At 33.5% G+C, this 23082-nt stretch overlaps 1 protein-coding gene across 1 annotated transcript; it reads right to left on the bottom strand.

Moving 5' to 3' along the window:
• Nucleotides 1-14051: 14051 nt before the first annotated feature.
• LOC138872206 (uncharacterized) lies at nucleotides 14052-17112 on the bottom strand. Its single transcript, XM_070150381.1, has 5 exons — nucleotides 17031-17112; nucleotides 16157-16361; nucleotides 15430-15980; nucleotides 14675-15020; nucleotides 14052-14400 (listed from the first exon to the last, which is right to left on the bottom strand). The coding sequence occupies exons 1-5, from the start codon at nucleotides 17110-17112 to the stop codon at nucleotides 14052-14054; spliced, it is 1533 nt and encodes a 510-aa protein (XP_070006482.1).
• Nucleotides 17113-23082: the final 5970 nt, after the last annotated feature.

Here is a 23082-nt window from a genome sequence, read left to right on the forward strand (position 1 = left end):
ATAAAAATAGAAATTGGAGCTTATTTGATTAGTGTAGTACCATTTATGCTTGAAAAATGACGTCGAAACATCAAAAACGAGCGCAACACAACCTAAACCTATCCGAAACTCACCCGAGCCCCTTGGGACCCTGTTTGAACATACCAACAAGTCCCATATCATAATACGGACCTACTTGAGGCCTTAAAACACACGTAACAATATCGAAATGACGAATCACGCCTCAATTCGAAATCAATGAACTTGAAACTTCAAACTTCCACAATCGATACCGAAACCTATCAAATTACATCCGATTGACCTCAAATTTTGCACACAAGTCACATTTGATATTATGAACGTGCTCCAACTTCCGGAATCGGAATCGAAATCCGTCCCCGGTATTAAAAAGTCCACTCTCGGTCAAACTTTCCAAAATTCCAACTTTTGCTATTTCAAGCCAAAATCTACTACGGACCTCCAAATTACAATCCGGACGCGCTCCTAAGTCCAAAATTACCCAATGGAGCTAAATGAACCATCCGAAATCCAATCCTAGGTCAAATTCTAAAAAGTCAAAACTTGGTCAAACCTTTCAAATTTAAAGCTTCTAGCTGAGAATTATTTTTCCAAATCAATTCCGAATAACCTGAAAACCAAAATCGACGATTCACATTAGTCATAATACTTCATACGGAGCTACTTATGCCCTCAAACAACAGAGCGAAGTGCAATTTCTCAAAACAATCGGTCGGGTCGTTACAGTTTACATGTCTGATAGGTGTCTTGACCTGGCCTCGTCACTACTCTACCGATGTTAGTCTTGATATTTACTGCGTACCACTATGGTGTACTCATCCTACGCTTCTGCATATTTTTGTGCAGAACCAGGTACTTCGGATCTAGTTGATTTTGAGACTTATGCTTGTGCAGTTGGAGACTTCAAGGTACACTTGTTGGACGTTTGTAGGCTCCGAAGTCACCTTTTGTTGTATTTATTTCCATTATCTTCGAAACAATGATGTATTTATTATATGTAATTACTCTTAGAAAAGCTTATGACTTGTACTTCCGGTTTTGGGATATTGTATCATGTTAAGACTATTAGCCTATTTAGAAATTTCCCGTTTATGTTTAGTGACTGATAGAACCTGTTATCATTTCGTTATATGTTAGGTTTATCTAGTTTAGAGACTAGGTGTCATCACGATTCCTTCGAAGGAATTTTGGGTCATGACCATTACCGAGAGGAATTTTTTTTCATTTACCACGAGGAATGTATGTATTATATGAACTAGAGCTTTAATCAATTGTATTTGTAACGCCGTCAATTCCATGGACGGTGAGATGAAGTTATCGGAATTAAGAGACAGTTAATGGATGCTCTTAGCGGCGCCGATCGGTTTATTAGACAAGGAAATCAATGTTCTCTATGGCAATTAAAAGACAGTTATTAGTCTTTTTCTAATTTTGTTTTAGATCTTTTTAGGAGGTTAACTTCTTTGCACTTGTATTTTTTTTTTTTTTTACATGTAAATTATATCCCTAGAAACAATATTTATTCTCCACTGGAATGAAAAATTTATCTGTATAGAATTGGAGAATGAAATCTATATGATGATACCAAGTGCCATAACAAAAATTTAACAAGTATCAAATTTTAGGAAATTAGTTAGGTTAGTTAATAATTAGTTACTCTTTTTGGATTTGAATTAAAAATAATTAAATATTATATATTTTATAAGAAAAATATTATATGAAAAAGAATATATATATATATATATATATATATATATATAACACAAACTAATAATTATTAAATATATTGGTAGATTTTTGTAAAATAATAAAAAGGCTTATCTCTTTTTGATGAATTCGAAATTATAATTAATTAAAAAAATTAATTATTTAAATTTTTAGTAGAATACAAAGAAAACTAATTAAAGTAGAAAAGAATGTACCAAAAGAAGGGGGATAAAGATAATTTTATGATATTTATATTTTATATTAATTAATAAATAAAAGATAAATAAATAACAAGTAAGAAAATTATTGATAAATTTAGATAATTGAAGAATTTTGAACAGTATAACATAAGTTTTAAATTTTAAAAAAATAAAAATATATCCAGAATAAGAAAATATATATATATATATATCTATCTGATATTAAAAGAGAAGTAGTATCGAAATATAAAGCCAATTGACAACTTACTAAAAAATCAAATTAGTAAATTGTAGTACTAAGTACTTGCTAATTTAACGAAGAATATATAAGGAACAAATAATTTATTTTATTATTATATGATGTGTACCTTTGATTTTGTATAAATTTTGTTATATTTCTGTATGCTACATTAAATAATAAAATGACAACTAATATCTATTAAAATAATATAATATATTAGATCATAAATTAATTTTATAAGACTAATATTATGTCAAATTTTATCAGTATATATACAGAGAGAGTGGTGCAAGGGTCTCAGTCCACCACTTTCCAGAACTAGAGTCTCTCAAGTCATTTTCCAATTCATTCAAAATGTGGAGCAAGAAATTAAGGGGCTGTCATGGCGATCTTTATCTTCTTCTTCTCTATCATTGCCCAAACAGAGACTGCCCAGGGGACTGCTCCTGAATCTGCTGTTATTGCACCACTCAATGGTGTGGTCTACGATGCAGAGAATAGTAGCGACGCAACACAACGTACCAGCCCCAACTCTTGCGCATGCTTTTCCATGATTGTTTCATTGGGGTATCGTACCCTACTCTCCTTTTTTCTTTCCCGATTTTCTTGGTTCGTTGCATAATATGCTATTGTCTGTTGTTTTCAAGGGTGGCTCAAGGGAAGGGAAGGCAGTTTTCTTTAGGCCCCCAAACTTTTGGGGCCCCTAAAAAAATTTTATATATTTTTTTATGTTATTTTAGCTTAGACAATATTAAATTGATAGAAAAAGTACAAAATCTTTATAAATATAGAAATACTGATACTTTTTAACAGTAACATTTTTAGAGCTTTGAATTAAACTATTCAAATCTTCGTAGTACTAAATAATACTATTTTTTACAAAAAAATTCAAGATAACATATTACAAACGCATGGCTTATACCTTATTAACATGAATTAACCCTTCAAAAAAATTTAATAGTAATATCAGTATGTTGTGCATTTGAACACTTTATATCTTGTAAAAGTACTATGCTATAAACAAAACTACTTAACAAGAAAAATAAAAGCTCTCTTAGTTAAATCTGGCTTTAGGCTACTTATTTTGTTGAGCCGCCATTGGTCGTTATACCCTACATTCTACTCGTTAACTATTTACAATTACATTTCCTGATTTTGATACCTGCATCATGAGTTCTTTGGGTTTGACGGGCTTTACATTTTACCAATACACCATCATACAAATTGGGTTCTTCTTTTTAGTATTATTCATCTCATTTTTCTCATCAATATTTGACCCATATTTGCCAATTCGCTGTGCACACCTTCTTCTAATGAACTAAAGAGTCATGAAGGTCAAGAGAAGGTTTTGGGACTTCTAATGAAACAGAGAAAGAGAACAACTTTGTTGACATCCCTTTAGGTATTCTTTTTCTTCTTTTGGGGATTGGGAGGAGCTTAGTGTCCTAGGGAAGTCAAGAAAAGGATTTAGGAATCTTCGCGGAGGGAAAGAAAGGATATTGATGAGGTTTGATTGGGAGATTGTTTTATGGTGTATTCTTTTACTGCTTGGGAAGTCAATCTTACTATGGCATATGTGATACTGGTATTGCACTTCTATTATTTTCTTGGTTCTATGTTGTATGTGGTTGTTATCAGAATACGTAATAGCTCTATTGTTTCTCATCACTCTAATTCCTCTGTCATATTTTCCTTGCATGCAATAAATGTAAATCATAACCCTTGTCGTCCTGATGTACTGCATTATGGCCTAATTCTTTCAGATATAAACTTATGTGTTCCAGTGCCTTGTGTCAGTCTTTCAAGCCAAGGAAGTCTTAACTGCGCCAAGTGATCCAGTTACTGCTATCCAACTCCATATATTCAGAAAGTGCTTTTAATGAACCCAAAATACTTAACATGTAAATTTATCTGCACTTATGCCCTTGGATACACAATTCTTTGTGGACATTTTATTCTTTTGTAGTCAGCCTTGTAATTCCTGATTCTTGATGCCTGCATCATGAGTTCTTTTAGTAGAGTCTCTAAGTTCGTTTGCGGGCTTTGCAATTTACCAGTACCATCATACAAATTGAGTTTCTTTAGTATTTACACAACAATTACATTTATAAATAATTTGTTTGCCAAACTTAGTTATCACCTCATCAAAAGGTAGTTTACCTTTCCATAATCTCCAAACCAAAAAAGACATTTTAAAAGGGATATCAGAGTTCCATACCTTGTTGATAAATTGCACTTTAGGTCAAGACATCCTCACCAGATTCCAAGCACTCTTGTTAGAGTATTTGCCATATCAGAAAGCTCCCAGAAAACTTGATCATCAATGTATTGGTTGTAAATGATAATGGAGTTGATGTGATGGACCAATTGATCTGGTAAGATGTCCTTCAGTTTACAAATGTTCCAGTGACCATTTGTAATGAACTCCCCAACCAAGGTCTTAGCACTCTTACTAGCGTTAGGAACCAAGGCTGCCAAAGGGCCCTTTAATGACCAATTATCCTACCAAAAACTACTAGTCCCAGAGTTTACCTTCCAAACTATATGCTTCTCTGCAATATCCCTCACCTTGAGAACATGACTCCGAGCATGCGATTACCTGGAGCCAGTTTCTTTGAGGCTAAGTGGGCCCTTACATAGTATTTATTTTTTATGAAGGTAGACCAAAGAGATGATGTGGACCTAATCCTCCACTACCTTTTCATGACTAACATGTCACTAATGTCTTCCATTCTCTTGATACCAATGCCCCTTCCTCTGTATGTAGAGTAAGGTTGTTCCAGGAACTCCAATTGTATCTTTTATGATCAACAGAGCTACCAAAAAAAATTTGGCAAAATACTTTTCAATTAATCTAAACACACCTTGGGGGGGGGGGGGGCATAAAAGGCAAAGTAGAAAGAGGGATGGATTGGAGCACACTTTTAATCAACACAACTTTACCACCATGAGAAAGAAACTTATCTTGCCAAACCATTAAGTCTTTTAACAATTTCACTAAGTATATTGTTAAAATATTCAATCTTTTTCCTCCCCACATAAATAGGGCAACTCAGATAGGTAAAAGGAAATGTCTTATCCATAAAACCTGAGAAATTTCTAATATTGTTGATTCTGATAGCAGCAATGTTAGGAGCATTTAAGAAAAAAACTTTTATCTCTATTTACTCGTTGATCAGAACTCCTTTCATAATTAGAGATAATTTTCATGACCAATTTAACAGAGATAGAATCACCACTACAAAAAATAACTATATCATCGACATAGTATAAATGGTTAATCTTTGGAACATTAGCAGGCATAGAGAAAGGGATATAAGTAGGATTCATATACAAATAGTTAAGAAATCTAGACAAGACCTCAACAGCTATTATGAATAAAGAGGGAGACATGGGATCTCCTTGTTTAATTCTTTGAGAGGATGAGAAGAAATCATGTCTAGCACCATTCACAATGACAGAGTACCACATATTAGAGATTAGATTTTGGATCATAACAATCCAATTATCAGAAAAAACAAACCTCCTTACAACATCATAAATAAAATTACAGGACATTCTATCGTATGCTTTAGCCATATCAAGTTTAATTACCACATTATAACCTTTGTCGATATGTGCAATATTATGAATAATCTCCTGAGTAAGAAAGACATTCTCAAATATCAGCCTATATTTTACAAAATACTTTAATTAGATGAAACTAATTTGTGCAAAAGAGTATTAACTCTAATAGAAATGATTTTAGAAATAATCTTGTTAGTAAAGTTTGAAAGACTAATTGGTCTAAAGTCGGCAAAAGTAGCAGGATTATCAATTTTAGGAATTAAAACCAGACATGTATGAGAATAGAATTTAGTCAAACCTTTTCCCCTGAAGAATTCCATCACATAGGCAGTTACCTCCATATGGATGATGTCCCGGCAACTCTGAGAAAAGGTACCATTGAAGCCATCTGGACCTGTAGTACTATGAGGACTCAGGCTAAAAATAGCATCCTTTATTTCTTTATCATCTGGCATCCTGCACAACATACCATTGTCTTCCTCCGATTTATAAGATGGGATGCAATCCAGAGTAGAAGAATTGATAGTCGGAAGAGTAAGATTGAATAATGATTGAAAATGTTTTACAGCTTTCCTAGCTATCTTCTCATTCCCTTTGATCCAATTGCCATTATTGTTTTTGATGTTATTAATCGGCTGCCTTCTTCTTCTTTCTCTCACAATGGAGTGGAAGTAATTAGTATTGTTATCCCCCTCTTCAAACTATTTTTCTTGAGATTTTTTCCTGAGAAGAGTGTCTTGAAGACTAAGCCATCTGATATATTGAGCATGAGCCTTGTTCACATCATTTATACTCTTTCAGTAATATTCTCAATGTCAATGTCTTTCAAGTCTTGGAGTCTTTCTTCTCATCTTATGACTGCTTCATTAATATCGCCAATATCATTCCTAGACCAGTGACTCAATCTCTTAATGAGTTCCTTGAGCTTGGATTGAAGGATCTGCATAAGAATGCCTTCCACATTCATTCCCCAAAATTCCTTGAAAATGTCAAAGAAACCTTCTTGGTTCACCCAACAATTTAGAAATCTAAAGTACTTAATTTGATGTTAGTCGCCATTTAGATTTTCATAAGAAGAGGCCTATGATCAGAACCAATCTTAGCTAGGTGACTAATGGAGCACCTTTGAAAAAGTTGATCCTACAAATCATTAACAAAAACACTGTCCAGCATTTTCCATATTCTTTTACCAGGCCTTATGTTGTTACACCAAGTATAGTTAGAACCATTATACCCAATATCAGTAACCCCACAGTTGTACATTGATGTTTGAAAATCCAAACTTCTATACATTATGTGTGGCTTACCCCCTAGTTTTTTTATTAGGATCCAGGATAATATTAAAATCCCCCCAATGCACCAAGGGACATCCACAACCATATTGTCCTATTCTAGAGCACATCAAAGGTCTTTTCTATCATAAGACCTGCATTTAGCATATACAACAGTAATGTAAATGTCTTGCTTTCCAATAGCTTTGTATATTTTGATAGTAATGTATTGGTCACTGTATGTAATGATCTTAGTGGGGTTATAAGCATTCCAAAAATACCAAATTTGATCAATTTTGTTGAAACAACAATGCTGATAGGCAACAATTTTTTTGAAACGACCTGACCGGTTGCTTTGAGTATTGTAGCCCCAGTCCCTCATTTACTGCTTATTTTACACTCAATTATTGTTATGTGACTTGCCGGAATAGTTGATTGGGTCCGAGAATATTTATAAATGAGTTGGGGCACTTAGTCCCAAGGTTGGAAGCCTAAGGTAAAAGAGTTGACCAGATGTTAATTTATGTATAAATGGGTCGAGAATAAATTTTTGATGGTTTTGGTAGCTCTGTATGGTAATTTTGAACTTAGGAGTGTGTTCGAATATTGATTTGGAAGTCCGTAGGTGATTTTGGCTTGAAATAGCGAAAGTTGGAAATTTTGAAGTTTGGAAAGTTGAGAAGTTTGGCCAAGAGTTGATTTTTTAGTTACCAAGCTCGGATTTTAATTTTGAAAGTTGGAGTAGGTCCTTTGTGTCATTTATGACTTTTGTGCAAAATTTGAGGTCAATCGGAATTGATTTGATAAGTTTCAACATCGATTGTAGAAGTTGGAATTCGTTAGTTTTTATTATTATTGAATTGGGGTGCGATTCATGTTTTTTATGTTGTTTGATGTTATTTGAGGCCTCGACTAAGTTTATATCATATTTTAGGACTTGTTGGTATATTTAGTTGAGGTCCCGAGGGCCTCGGGTGGATTTCAAAGGGTTAGCGGATCAAATTTTGAACTTAAGAAATGGCTGATGAGTTCTGGACTAGTGTGATCGCACCTGCGAAGGTCTTGGTCACAGGTGCGATGCTGCAGAAGCGAAGGGGGCATCACACAAGCGAGGTATGTTGGGCTGCTGATGGGCCACAAGTGCGAGGGAAATGTCGCATCTACGAGCTCGCAGATGTGGAAGGATGGCCGGAGAAGCGAAATGGGGACTGGAGAGGCAGGTCCGCAGAAACGGTCGGTTTTGCTTATAAGCACACTCAAAGGTGCGGGCTAGGGACCGCAGAAGTGAGAGGGCGGGGGTCTAATGTAAGTCTAAAGATGTGGAGCTTTGACCACAAAAGAGGGATCGCAAAAGCGGAACCACAAATCCAGTTAAGTGGAGAGCAAGTGCGAAAGGCCCTAGATAGAATTATATTCGAAGGGTTTCTGGGATTTTGGTTATTTTGGACTTTGCAAGTTCGGATTAAGGCGCTTTTTGAGAGGGGTTTCGAGTAATTTCTTGAGGTAAGCCACTTTTGATCATTTTTATGCAATAATATTGATTACCCATTAAAATTTTCACCTAGTTTATGTATTTTTAAGGTGGAATTTTGGGAGTTTTGGGCTAGGGATTGGAGAATGAAATTTGGGGATTTGAGTGATGATTTGATGTCAGAATTTGGTAAATTTGGTATGGTTAGACTAGTGGTTGAATGGGTGTTCAGATTTTGTAACTTTTATTAGATTCCGAGATGTGGGCTCGAGGTTGACTTTTTGACTTTTGATTAAAAACTTAGTATTTTCGTATAGAATTGATTCCTATAGCTTGAGTTGATTGTATCGAATTGTCTGTGGCTAGATTTGAAGCACTCAGAGGCCGATTTGCGAGTCAAGGGCTTAGTGGAGTAGAGATTCGCACGATTTGAGCTAAGTAACACTTCTAAACTTGGTTCTGAGGGTATGAATCCCTGAAATTACGTGTTATGTGATTGGTGATGAGGTGACACGCATGCTAGGTGACGGACGTGTGGGCGTGCACCGTAATAATTGTGATTCAGTCGATTCTGTGGAACTGTGTAATCATCTTATCTGAATATTTTTACACTACTATATGTGTTAGAGCACTTAAGCTATGATTTATGTTAGAAATCATATTTAGGCTATGTGCTGGTACTATTGGAACCCACAACAGTCGTTCTTTGCTGTTGAGTTATTTGCTTAATTGCGGTTATGTACTCAATCGCATTTATCATTGATACCATATCTCAGTCTCTGTTACTATATATTGTCATATCATGTATCATTGATTTGGGCTGCTTTGCATGAGTGTTATGAGTTCGAGAGACTTGAGAGATTGATGACTGAGTGAGACCGAGGGCCTGCTTGTGGGTGATATTGATGGGATCGAGCCGCATGCCGCACTGGATACTATTGACTTATGATGGGATCGGGTTGCACGCTGCAGCAGGTATTATTGATTCACAATCGAATCGGGTTGCATGCCGCAACAGGATTTATTAGCGCTTGGGCAGGATCCACCTCTTCGGAGTCTAACATACCAGCAGTAAGTGCAGGTTCTATTGATTTATGATGGGATAGGGCTGCGTGCCGCAACAGGATTTATTAGCGCTTGGGCAGGATCCACCTCTCCAAAGTCTAACATACCAGTAGTAAGTGCAGGTTCTATTGATTCATGATAGGATCGGGCTGCACGCCGCAGCGGGTACCATGCAGTGTTGAGTGATTGAGTGTGATGAGTGAGAATTGAGATAGTCAAGTTGAGTACTCCGAGAGTGTGAGTACGCGAGGATTTCGTTGTGTTGCATCACATATGATATACGTATTGAGATGTAGAGATAAAGATGTCATATTCCACATATCATTCAGACTTGGCATATTTTATCTATGCTGAGTTTAACTATTAAACCTGGAAGCATGTCTACATTTTCGTACTGGTACCTACGGATTATGAGTTTCTTTGAGATATTATTGTCATATTTTGTGTCAGTTCCATATTGTTTAATCCGTATTTGGGTTGTACTATTTGAGCTCGTCGCTTCTTTCAGCCCAAAGATTAGACTTGTTACTTGTTGAGTTAGTTGTACTCACGCTATACTCTGCACTATGTGTGCAGATCCAAGTATTTTCGGGCATGGTGGTTGCTGATTTCTGATGCTTCATCAGTTTAGAGATTATTGAGGTAGTTGCCTTGACGTCCGCAAACCTTCACTCTCCTCCTTTGTCTTTTAGTTTTGTTTATACTATTCTATCTTCCTAGATAGTGTTTCGGTTGTCAGATCGTGTTATTGTATAGATGCTCATGTACTTCGTGACACCCGAATTTTGGAAAACCTTTTATTGAGTTGCGGTGTTTTCATCAAATCTTTATGAGATTTTATTTTCTTAAAACCTATTTCAGTGTATTTTGAATTAAAGATGTCTGTATTTGTGAGTTGTCGGCTTGCCTAGTATCGCAATAGGCTCCATCACGGCACTTGTGATTTTGGGTCGTGATAAATTGGTATTAGAGCTTAGGTTACATTGGTCTCACGAGTCATGATCAGGTTTAGTAGAGTCTTGCGGATCGTTACAGAGACGTCTGTACTTATCTCCAAGAGGCCGCCGAACCCTTAGGAAAACTTCACATTCTTGTATTATCATGCAAATTTGTTGGTTCCGAAAACTAAATTTCTGTTATTCACATTCTTTCACATATGAGTCTGTGCAGACTGTTTTGCAAATGATAAACAGTAGAAATATGCAAGATGATGCAAAGGTAAGATCTGACTTTTATTTTTATAGCAAAACAATTTAAACATATAAAAAAATATATACAAACTAACATAAAACATTCAGTTTATTGGTAGTTCAACAAAAAATAATGACCAACAAAAAGACTTGAACAATCAGCATTTTTAGTTCAATATTGGGGAACAAGTGTAGGCCAGCACCAGTAAAACAGGTATCTACAAAATACCTACAATGTATCTATAATTTGTGTCAGTGTATATACAACATATCTACACTTATCCACAAATTATCTATAATTTTGATATACATATGCTACAACTTTCAAGCCACCATTATCCAGTATTATTTACCATTTTTAATTATAAAACAGAACATGTAGAAGGTGCAGTTGGTCAAGAAAATCTTCCAGCACATGGTGATTTATATACATATTTTCAAGTTGCAGCTGAAGAAGACAAAGCAGGTATCATACTGTCATTTAGAGATATTTTCTTGTTGTTTATAAATTTTAACATTCTTGTTAAGTAAGATATGAATTGTGATACAGTGATGGAAGATATCAATGTACAGTCCCCAATTTACGGAGTGACAGTAGCAGCTCAGACAGAACAAGTCATTGAGGAACATGACAATGAAGGTGCAGATACACAGTATGTGGATCTAGGTGATTCAGAAGGATCAGGAGTTGAGAAGAAGTGGGTCACACTAGATGATTTTGAGTTTCCTGACAACTTATCCCAGTTGGTTAAGTTTGGCGAGCTCATACAAGATGATGCAACAGTTATGCATCTGGGGAGAACAAGGCATCCGAGAAAGCATGCCTGATCACCATTTATCCCTCTATACAGTTCTGGGGGCAGCAGCTCGGTTGGACCTAAAATTTTCTACCTCAAGCACCCTTTTACTACTGTTATTGGTGAAGATGTAGATCCGGAGGTTTTAGATAACTTCAACAAGTGGTTATACCACTGTAGCGACAAAGGTTCAAAGAGGTATGAATGCATAATTTGACACTTGCATTTCAGCATTTATCTTTTACATATCTAATTCAATCTCCAATTTGTTTTTGACACTTATTTGTTGTTATAGAAGGAAGGCTCTGTTTTCCATAAAGGATAACCAAATTAAGCCTTGGTTAGACCTTGTAGTGGAAAAGGTTGATAAGAAGGAATGGTTCTTTTCTCTGGCTCACCCCGGACAAGTCCTCAATGACTCGGTAAGTATCAAGGAGTCTATTCCCAAGATATGATTTGTAGATATTTTATCTTCTGTTTGTAGTTTAGTTGTATTTATATTATAGATATCTATAATATATGAAGATGACTTGTAGTATAAATTGTAGATATGATATAGATATGATTGTAAATGTTGTCTTTCTTGTATCTAATGTAATTGTATTTAGGTTTCAGATTATGTATCATATTTGAAGATTATTTATAGTATAAATTCGATATATATTTTGTGGACAGAAAAGTTTGTTGTTGTATTTCCTGTTTGTAGTGTAATTGTAGTTATTTTGTAGTTTATGTAGAACATTACAAGATTAATTGTAGTATAAAATGTAGATATAATGTAGACATGATTGTAGGTGTTGTGTTACATATTTGCCCAGTAACTGTAGATAAATTGTAGTTATTTTTAGATTATTTGAAGTTGACTTTGTAGTTTAAATTGTAGAGCTATTTTTAGACATCATTGTAGATTTTTTGTTTCTATTTTGTAGTAAATTGTAGTTATAATGTAGTTTTATGTAGATTATTTGAAGTTGACTTGATGTTTATATGTCAACTATTTTTGGTTGCAGCACATTGATGTTTTAATGTATTACTTGGGGAAAAGAGGCAAGTATGGCCCTAATAATAAGACCAGGTTTACCACAATGGATTATTTGTTCAAGACCAGGATAGAACAAATTTATGAAAAGTTCATAAATTCACCTCCACAAAAGAAGTATTCAGTTGTTAAACCCAAGATGTTGTTGCAGAATATATTTTGGGGTATAGACTACTTACCAATGTTGCATGGGATAAAGTTGACTATGTCATCATGCCCGTCAATATTGTAGAAAAATTTTATTGGGTGTTGGTCGTTTTCGACATTGCAGATAGGCAACTTTATGCATATGATTCCATGGTCTCTTCACGCAACCATCAAGTTGTTGAATCCTGTGTCGAAAAGTTTTCTGTTATTATCCCTTTGTATTTGTCATGCACTGGTTTCTATGGGAAGCGTAAAGACATTAACTTCAAGAATACAAAGGCATACATCGAGAAACCTATTACCGACCCTCTTAACATTAAGTGGATCATTGGAGAGATTCCACAGCAAAAAGAAGGGTCACTGTAAAAAATCTATTCTTTCTTTCTATGCATTTAATTCTTTTTTTATTTCTAATCATTTGGTAGATATTTAAAAAAAATGTGTTCTGCAGCGATTGTGGTGTATTTGTTGCTGCCTTTGCGGAGTATGTTAGCCTTGGAGATTTGTCAATTCCTGCAGAAGACCCTTCTGATATTGACCAACATCTAGACGCTATGGAGCGCTCCTATGGGACTATGCTACAAAGAAGCAGGAAGATAGGTCAATCAGTGAAAGTGAGGTTACAGGTAGACTAGCAAGGAGGAAGGGTGCACCTGCATTGAATGAGAAAACAAGAGTCCAGAGAAAGAAGAAGTAGTGTTATGTATATGTAATTTAGTTGATGCTAGTTTGTAGGAGAAGTATAGTACACAACTTTATGAACAATTCATTTGTGTTTTTATTGTAGTAGACCTTTTGTTTTATTAATTTCTATCCAGTTTAGTAGTACACTTGAAAATAACTTGGTGGTTTTATCTCCGGTTGTTTAATATTTACAGCATTTGTTCTTCATTATCTTAAACGTAGTTATTATGTTGTTAGAATACAAATTATTTACAAAAAACTTCAAATTATCTACAATATGGAAACACCGAATGTTGAGATTGTATATAATTTTATAGTTGAATATATATATAATTTGTAGGGAATACCTCCAGTTGTATTTAATTTCTGTATATAACTGTCAGTTCAAGTTAAATTAATTTTTTTAACTTGTAGTCATATTGTAGATAATAAATATTAACTGCTATGTACAGAATGTCAAAAATGGAGGTAGATGCTTGACACAATATAGAAAAACATATTAACAAACACAGAAACAAATTGAAATTAACTACATTATGATCTTTAAAAACTTAAACGATTACACACAAAATTCTGTTAACTTGAACACACTAACAATTATTTTGAAATGCTATTCTAACTACATGATATTTATTTCCTTTTGGGCGCATTCTTTCAAGATCTTTTGTTATGCCCTTCACCTCCACAATTGCCACATGGCACCTTGTACTTCTTTGACTTTAGTTCATCATATGTTTTGTATCTTTTCTTTTGAGGTCTTCCTGGCTGCCTTTTCTCTCCCGTAGGTGGATTTACTGCTTCATCTGATATATGTTGTGGCACATTCCATTTGCTTTCATCAGGAAGGGGATTTACTGGTATTTCATACGTACGCAGTACGCTCTCCTTTGTGTAATACGGAGAGCAATAGTTTTCATAAGTTTCATTCTTGTGCCTTAAAGCTGCCAAAGCATGCACACATGGAAGTTCATCAAGTTGGAACCGGCCACAGCTACATTTCTTGCTTTCAAGACACACAATGTACCGTTTCACACCATCTATCACAGTATGGATATGATCTGTAGAAGCCCTCACTTACAATTACATAACAAACAGAAAGAAATATATTTACAATCATAAAAATAGATTATCTACAATTTATCTACAACTTATCTACAATTTATCTACAAATTATCTATAATCTACAAATTAACTACAATTTGTCTATAATTTATCTACAATCTGAAAACATTGTATATTAAAATATTATTTTTCTGCACCAAATAAACAGATCTTACCCTAAGTTCTGAGATAATGTTCTGTTGTTCTCCAATTCTTTGTTGAATTTGGACCCAAGGAATGTGAAAGTATCATTTGCCTTCAATAACTTCTCGTTCGTCCAATGTTCAAGAAGTGTCCGCATATACTCTAATAGGTCAAATATTGACAGCTTTCTTGCATCTTTTGTTACAGCATTCAACGACTCTGCAATGTTTGATGTCATAGTCCAAGTTCTATTCACCGTTGCATGTACTCTTGACCATCTATGATAGCCAATATCATAGAGGTATGATTTAACACGCGGGTCTATCTCTTCAATCTTCGACGTCCTTTCATTAAATTCATCCAGAGTGTATGACTGTGCTGTAGCAAAGTACAATTCATTTAATTGTAGATGACCCTTCTTGAACTTTGCCCTTATATTTGTCCAAATATGCCACATGCAAGAGTAGTGTGGCACGCCCGGATAGACAATTGATGTTGCCTTCAGGATACTCTCATTCCTATATGAAACAACACACATTGAAGTTCTTTCACCATATGCTTGCTTGAATTGCTCAAAAAACCACTTCTACAATGCGTCGTTTTCTGAATCAACCACAACATATGCCAAAGGCAATATTGTACCTATATTATTAGTCAAAAAATAATTAACTGGCAGCTTTAAAAATGCATATAAAAACACAAATACATATAAACTACAATATATCTACAAAGTATCTACAATGTATCTACAATTTATAAATTGCCTACAAAATAACTATAATTTTACCTGTTGTATCCATTGTGCTTGCTATCAGCATAATCCCCCTGTAGGCTAACTTTAAGAATGTCCCATCAACCACTACTACTGGTCTACAATATTCCCAACTACTTATTGATGTACAAAGAGCAACAAATGCATATAAGAAGCATTCATCTGTTGTCTTCTTCAATTTAACAACTGAACCAGGATATGTCTTCTCAAGAATATAAAAATATTTTGGTAATTTATTGTAGTAGTCAGCCGGATGACCTCTCAAAAACTGTAAAGCCTTTTCCTTTGCTCTCCGTGCTTGAATGTAGCTTAGGTTCACTCCGTGTTGGGACAACATGTCAGTTTGTATGTCCTTTGGTGTGTAAACTGTCTTAGGATTACAATACTTTGGAATGACCATGCCACCAACTACAACTGCAGTACGTTTGCATAGTATGAATGTATCGTCCATTAAGGTGCATGTGTGTTGTCGGTTGAAACTCCTGATCTTGAACATTGCAGAATCATTAATTAATGTTGCCTTGAAGTGCCAATTACAATTTTCTCCAGCGCATATAAGCCAGTAGCTACAAAAAATACATTTATAATACAGGTTATCAATGTAGATGTAACAAAAGGACTGTTTAAACATAAAGTAACACACTATACAATATAACTACTTTTCATCTACAATGTTTGAAAAACACATATCACAAGGAAAATACTGTTTATAATGATCTTTTCACCATTAATATCTTCATACCTTCTGTGGCTAGATCTTTTAACCCTGAATTGGTACTTGTGCATGACAGAATAGTGCTTCATTGCAGTTGCAATTGTTTGCTTGTCTTGATACACTCGTCCTTCTTCGATAACACTTTGTGTACCTTCAGTTATTATTTCACTTTGATATTCCTCTATGATGGGAGAGACTGGCATATCAAGTAACTTTATTGTCCCAGACGAACCTGCATGAAAATAAAGATAAACAGTGTCATTACAATTTTATAGAATCTTTGTAGATAAATTATAGATGAAGAGAAAAATTTTAGTCAATATTTTTTTCCACATAGATTGTAGTTTAATTGTAGTATAAATGTAGTAATTATGTAGATACCCTTACAAATAATACTGCTTTATACATACTTAAACTGATTTGTAGTATATTAGTAGAATTTTTGTAGAAAATTTGTAGATGGAGAGAAAAATTTTGTAGTCAACATTTTTTCAACATAGATTGTAGTTTAATTGTAGTATAAATGTAGTAATTTTGTAGATAATCATGAAAATAATATTGCTTTATACATTCTAAAACTGATGTGTAGTTTATTTGTAGATAAATGTAGGAATTTTATAGATATTACCATAAAATCAGACTTCCATAAAATTTGAAACATAACAAACCTACACTTGTGTTCTCATTGGTAATAGTCAATTCCATATTGAAATCTCGTACACTTATAAATAACGGATACGATCCTAAGTTTTTATTCTTTTTTTTTGTCTCCATATACACACGAACCCCCATATCGTTCCTAATCTCCATTGGAGGACGATTCTCATTCACAGTGTATTTGATTTCTACAATTATTTCTGAAGTACCAATCATTAATTGCTCTGCAATTATAGAAACCAACATACTGTAACTTGCATCCTCATCGAGCACAATGCCATCAACTTGAAAATCTCTAAATCTGTCATAGCTATCTCAATTCCCATTTAATTGTAGCATGATTGGGATTTTGGACATGATTGTGTGTCGTTGCTGAGGTATTGCTCAATATTTTGTCGCTTTTTTGATTTTTTGGATTAAGAAAAAAAGACGAAGAACAGAGTATCGGCAGAATTGATTTCTACAATTTGACTTGAATTGGTTGAATATTTTGTCGCTTTTTTGATTAGTGGATTGAGGAAAAAAGTCAACGAAATGAGCTTTTGCAGAACAGATTTCTACAATTTGATTCGAATTTGTTGACGATTTTGTCTTTTATTGATTTGTGGTTTAAGAAAAAATATCGAAGAACAGAGTTTTTGCATAAAAGAGTCTATGTAATTTGATTTTAAATTGAAGATAAAGGATTTCCGTTTCAAATTTGATCTGAAGGTCGCTATATCAATTAGAATATTCTGTTCCTGATTTGTAGCGCACCTAATTAGGAAGATTCAGCTACTAATAATTAGTATTTAATGAATGATATAATAATTGTAGAAAAAGTGTGAACATGGCGGGTAAATTAGAAACTATGCACATAATTGGTAATAAAGTTTCATATATGGTCTAGGAAGGAAAAAATCTCTTGTTTAGCCCATCTTAGCCCAAGTACACTTTGGATTGGGTTGGGCAATGACCCATTTATTGACCTAACCCATCTTGACCCGCCCAAATTCAGCCCAACCCGCCCATTTGCCACCCCTATAGTTGATAAAGAAAACTATAAACATTAATACTAGTTTAAATTGGTAATTTTGTTCAAATATAATTGAATTATATACATTATAAAATTTAAAGTAGAACTCAAATTCAAATGGCGTTAACTTAATATTGAATATAGAATAGAACTTTCATGCAATAAATAAATACTCCCTCCGTTCCAATTTATGTAAACATGTTTGACTGGGCACGAAGTTTCAGAAAAAATGAAAACTTTTAAAATGTGTGGTCCTAAACAAGTCAAAAAAGGGTTCATAGTATTTGTGTGGTTATAAAAGCTTCTCATTAAGGGTAGAATAGAAAGTTTAAGCTAAATTATTTTTAAATTTAGAAAGGGGTCATTCTTTTTGGAACGGACCAAAAAAGAAATAGGTTCGCATAAAGTGGAACGGAGGGAGTAATAAAAATAACAAAAAGGAATAAAACTATCATTATCGTTTGATGAATGATTTAAAATTATTATTCAAACAAACTCAAAATATTCATAAACTAGCTAGCTGCCCCAATGCCTTTTTCCAATTCCTACTAAAAAGTGGGGGGAAAAACAGTATGTCTGTGGGGATAGCCCGAAAATAGGAGGATATGATCTTGCCATGCTATTGTATACAATAAGGCTACATCATTTAAAGTTACTATATTTGAGAATGATGATAACACAGTAGGGCTATACAGGGCATCCATAGTTTATACTTATTTTTTTATTCTTGTTGTGCTATAGTTGTTGCCCTTTTTTGACAAAATTAAGAATTATGTTATATTAGTAACAAATTATGACTACTATATCTTCTGGCTTAAGAAAAATATACCAAATCAGTGGATTGTTTCTCAGTGATTTGTTTCAGTCCGTCGGCAAAATGTTACCTGTCTTGTTTAGGGTGCGGCCTAGTTATTTCTCCAGAATCACATTAGCATAACAATTATAGAAAAAATCAAGCAACATAGGGAAAAAGAAACAATTCATATACAAGAGACTAAAACTCTAAACATCATAAGCAGTTGAAGTAATTTTTATACAATCAACATATGTGAATACCTGTAAGGCTGTAACCTCCCAGAGTATCCTCTAGTTCTTTGTGATTTCCTTTGGCATTTTTGTTTAGCTTTAGCCTGTACACATGCTCCTCCGATCCACTGTTATTTTGAGTTTAGTTGTCGGCGAATGGAAGAAATAGAACCCTGATCCGACTGTAAAATCTCAGATTTATAACATTTCTTTGAGTAAATTGAAATAAACTTTTTTACATAGTCAGCTCAAATGATTGATATACAGTAGATTCCGTAATTCTTATGAAATAACCCCAACCAATCAACTAAGACTGCTCATAAGCCCTATCCTTCAAATCCTTTTGGTTTACCCTTGGAATCTTCTCTTTGGGATTATAAGTTTAGTTTTTAGGATCGAGGAAAGTTCTCTATTGTGCTCCACTTACGAGTGAGCTTCGTAATTCTTATATTTACATATGTGAATACTTCTGTTGGGACATTATATGGAGATAGTTATGTCTATCATTATGTGTTGGTCACTAAAAATAGTTGTGAGGCTAAAAGTGACTTTTGTTAATCAATTCAATGAGTTTGATGTAATTTCTAAATAATTGATTTAAGTTGTAAATTATATGCCCTACCGGTATGAGGGATCATTGTATGTTGTGATTTTGTTTAACCAAAATTAATTGAAAGAAGGAAGAAAGGAAATGGAAAATTTTAGTTGGCACAATGAGCAAAATACTTGTGATTCAGAGTTGAGGATGAGATCCTCACATTTTTATATGATATGAAATATTTAAACCGAGCTACAACCTGAGGTGGATATTATATAAGGACGAGGTCTTGGTGGTGAAAAATTTATGTGTTTAAATTCTCCTTTTGTGAAATTAAAATTTGTGCTATAGCACTTGTAGGGAGTCATCCCTATTAGGCTTATTTGAAAATTCTTGTATGAATATCTCTATGCATAATTTGCCAAAATTGTATTGTAACTATTGAGTTTTAGCCTACAAGGTGAGAGCCCCGGTGACGTTAAATGACTCGTTAATTTGGGTAAGTAATTATAAGATCTTCATGCCTTGTTGTTAGTAAACTGGAGGTTTGAAACGAAATTTTGTTAACATGAGGTTAATTGGCGATGTTGTAATCTATTATGAACAACCATTAAGACCAGAGATGTGGTTATGGTCATACATATTATGCGTTTATGTCAAGATATCATTGTGATAATGACGTGCTTGTGATGCGGAGATTAGTGTTATTGATATATACTCTGTGGTGCGTTGTTGGGTTGTGGACATGTTGTTAGGAGTTATTTTGGTGTTACTCTGACAGGTGGATAGACCCAATTACAGGGAGACTTTGTCGAAATTTCTGCAAAATTTGGGAGTTAGAAAAATTTGGGATATTGAAATGTGCAAAGAAAGAGATAAGTTACATTATGTGTTGGAGGAGAGGCTCTACTTCTCATTTGAGGACGAATGACCCGAAGTCGGGGAGAATGTAATACCCCGTATTTGATGGGTGCATGGGCACGAATTGCTATAGCCAGTCGGGACTAATATCGTGTGTTGACGTAAAAATCGGACCTTTCTGGAAATGATTGGAGTGTAAGAAATTTGTTTCAAAGTTTACAAATATGAATAAAGGGAATAATCTCAATTGAAATGGTATTGTCGGACTTATGTCGAATGCGATAATGTGGGATCAACCACGAATAATTATGTAAAAGTAAAATTATCAATTTAATAACTTGAGAACAATTCTTAGTACGTTCGAGGACGAACATTTGTTTTAGAGTCATCATTACATTAGTAAAAATGATGACTCTTCACAATCTTTAAATCTAAAGGCAGACGTATTTGGTAGGCATATCAATTGAAATTATAAATAAGAAAATTACCTTAAAGAAAAAATTCTAGAAATGCATTTGAGATTAAAAAAGAAAAGAATTCATGGTTTGGGTTCACATCTATCTGTGATACGGGTCCTTCTTAGCAGATAAGTTTCTATGGACTTTTTCCATCCTTTTATGTTCCTTGAATATTGGTTTATGATTTGTATGATTATTATTGGCTTGCTTCATATCAATACTATATTTTGATTCATGATTTTATGCAACTAAAGTAATACTTACCATAATATAATGTGTATGTCGATTACTATTAATTCATGAAAATTAGTCAAAGCCAATAACTATTCACGTTGGCTAATTTACTTTGTTTTAAAAAGATACTGACAATTAACCTAGCATATTAAAGTTACAAAGTTGTTTAGTAACTTTATTGTTGTCACAAGTTTATATATACATGTGTATATAACTTTGTATTTATTGTGAGTCCAATTTTTAATGAATGTGTTACGAAAAATTATGTATATTGGAGTTGTTTGTGTGACATTATGAATATTATTATAAAAGTGAAAACCCCAAAATTAAAAAGTTGAATACCAAAATATCCTTCTAATAAATATATGTAGAAATGTCATTTAATTACTAAAATATTATACTAAAAATAATAATTAACGTGAAAGAAGGCAACCAATTAGACATGTCTATTTCCAAAAATTGTGATGCTCCAGTTGATAAATAACCTTTTGAAACTCAGTTTAAACTATTGGCTGTTTTAAATTCTAAATGTTGCACCTATTTAAAGACTTACTGTTCTGTTGCAGCAAATGCACACAAATGAGTCATTTTTCCTAATAATCGGCCAATTCTTCTCATTAACCAACGTTCAGGAATATTGACATTCATTTTTCCTAGGTCTTGTACTCCAATAGTAAAATAAAAAAATGATGAAAAATATTCATTATATTCGTAGGAATAGTCATATTTGTTTCCATTGGGTTAAATTCTTGTAGTAAAAAAATATCAAAAAATGCAACTTCGACCTCTTTAGTAGCCATTATATTCTGGCGCATAAAATACTACTGACAACTTCCTAAAACCCCATTGCCTAACATCGATTTCGTAATTCCATCAAATCTCTTACAATTATTTCATTATTAAAAAAAATGGTTGCACAATTTGGCTCTTTTAGGTTCTTTTTCAATATTTATAGAACAATAATAGTAATTATTTTGTTTAAAAAGTGTGTTGTTTGTTTTGCAAGTTATACCAACATGTCCCTGATAGAGTAATTGTAGGAGTAATCGACCAATTGAGAAGGAAAAAGAAAAAAAATGATGAAAAATAAGTGTTCAACACTGACATCACATTGGCGAAAGGGAGATTCATGAAAGAAAGCAAGTCCAGAATATTGTAGATCCGCCGTTGATGGATCACAATTTGAAGTTCATAAATTTTTTGTTTCTCCATTTATTTCTTATTTTGGCTTTTTCAAAATTAGCGCATGAATTATCAATATTATAAGATTATATATATTCATTCAGATGGCTTATTATTTTGACATAATTCTATATATATATATATATATATATATATATATATATATATAACAGTGTGCACTCACAAGACCATTCAGTGAAAGGGACTATAACAATATCAAAATTTGTCCAAATTTTGGGAATATTTCTGGTTCATGGAACACGAGAGAATAACATGAAAGGTTAGTTATTTTATTGAAAGACACAACTCTTTAGGAGAGAAACGATAAATCTACGTTTATTTTATGATAATATCATTGAATATAATAAGCACTATTTTATATAATTTACTCAATGTGGTAATTATGATTGGTATTATGAACTAATAAGTTAGTTTGTTTTATGAAAGAATAATTTATTTTTTGTCCACCAAATGTACTGAATGTTAAAGAAATTAAACCTTAAAGGAAGAATGAGATTCAAAACGTTTATTTTGTCAAATTACGCTGAAAAAGTGGGTGAAAAGCTAAGATAGAATTGGAATAGTCAATAAGCACTATCGAGTCATATTTATTGCAAGAGACATGCATATTCAAACTCAATTTATAAAAAACACATATTAAAACTCCTACAAAATTTGTGATTTGAAAACAATAATTTTAAATTAGTGAAACTTAATTATTTGTTAAAAAAATATCAAATATTGGTCGTTCTTTAATAACTATTTTAGCACTTGAACAATTACTATATTTTAAGTTCATAAACTGAATTTCCGAGCAAATGACTTAAATTTTGGACCTTCCAAAAAGCTATACAATAGTACATAGATGATTTGTAGTGGATATAACAACAATGTATACGTGCAGAAATTATAACTGGTCAATATGCTACCAAGCATGTGCTTATTCTAAGAATTTATTAATTTTCTCCGTGAAAATGAAGGA

This window comes from Nicotiana sylvestris, chromosome 1 (assembly GCF_000393655.2).
Source record: "Nicotiana sylvestris chromosome 1, ASM39365v2, whole genome shotgun sequence".
NCBI classification, from domain to species: domain Eukaryota; kingdom Viridiplantae; phylum Streptophyta; class Magnoliopsida; order Solanales; family Solanaceae; genus Nicotiana; species Nicotiana sylvestris.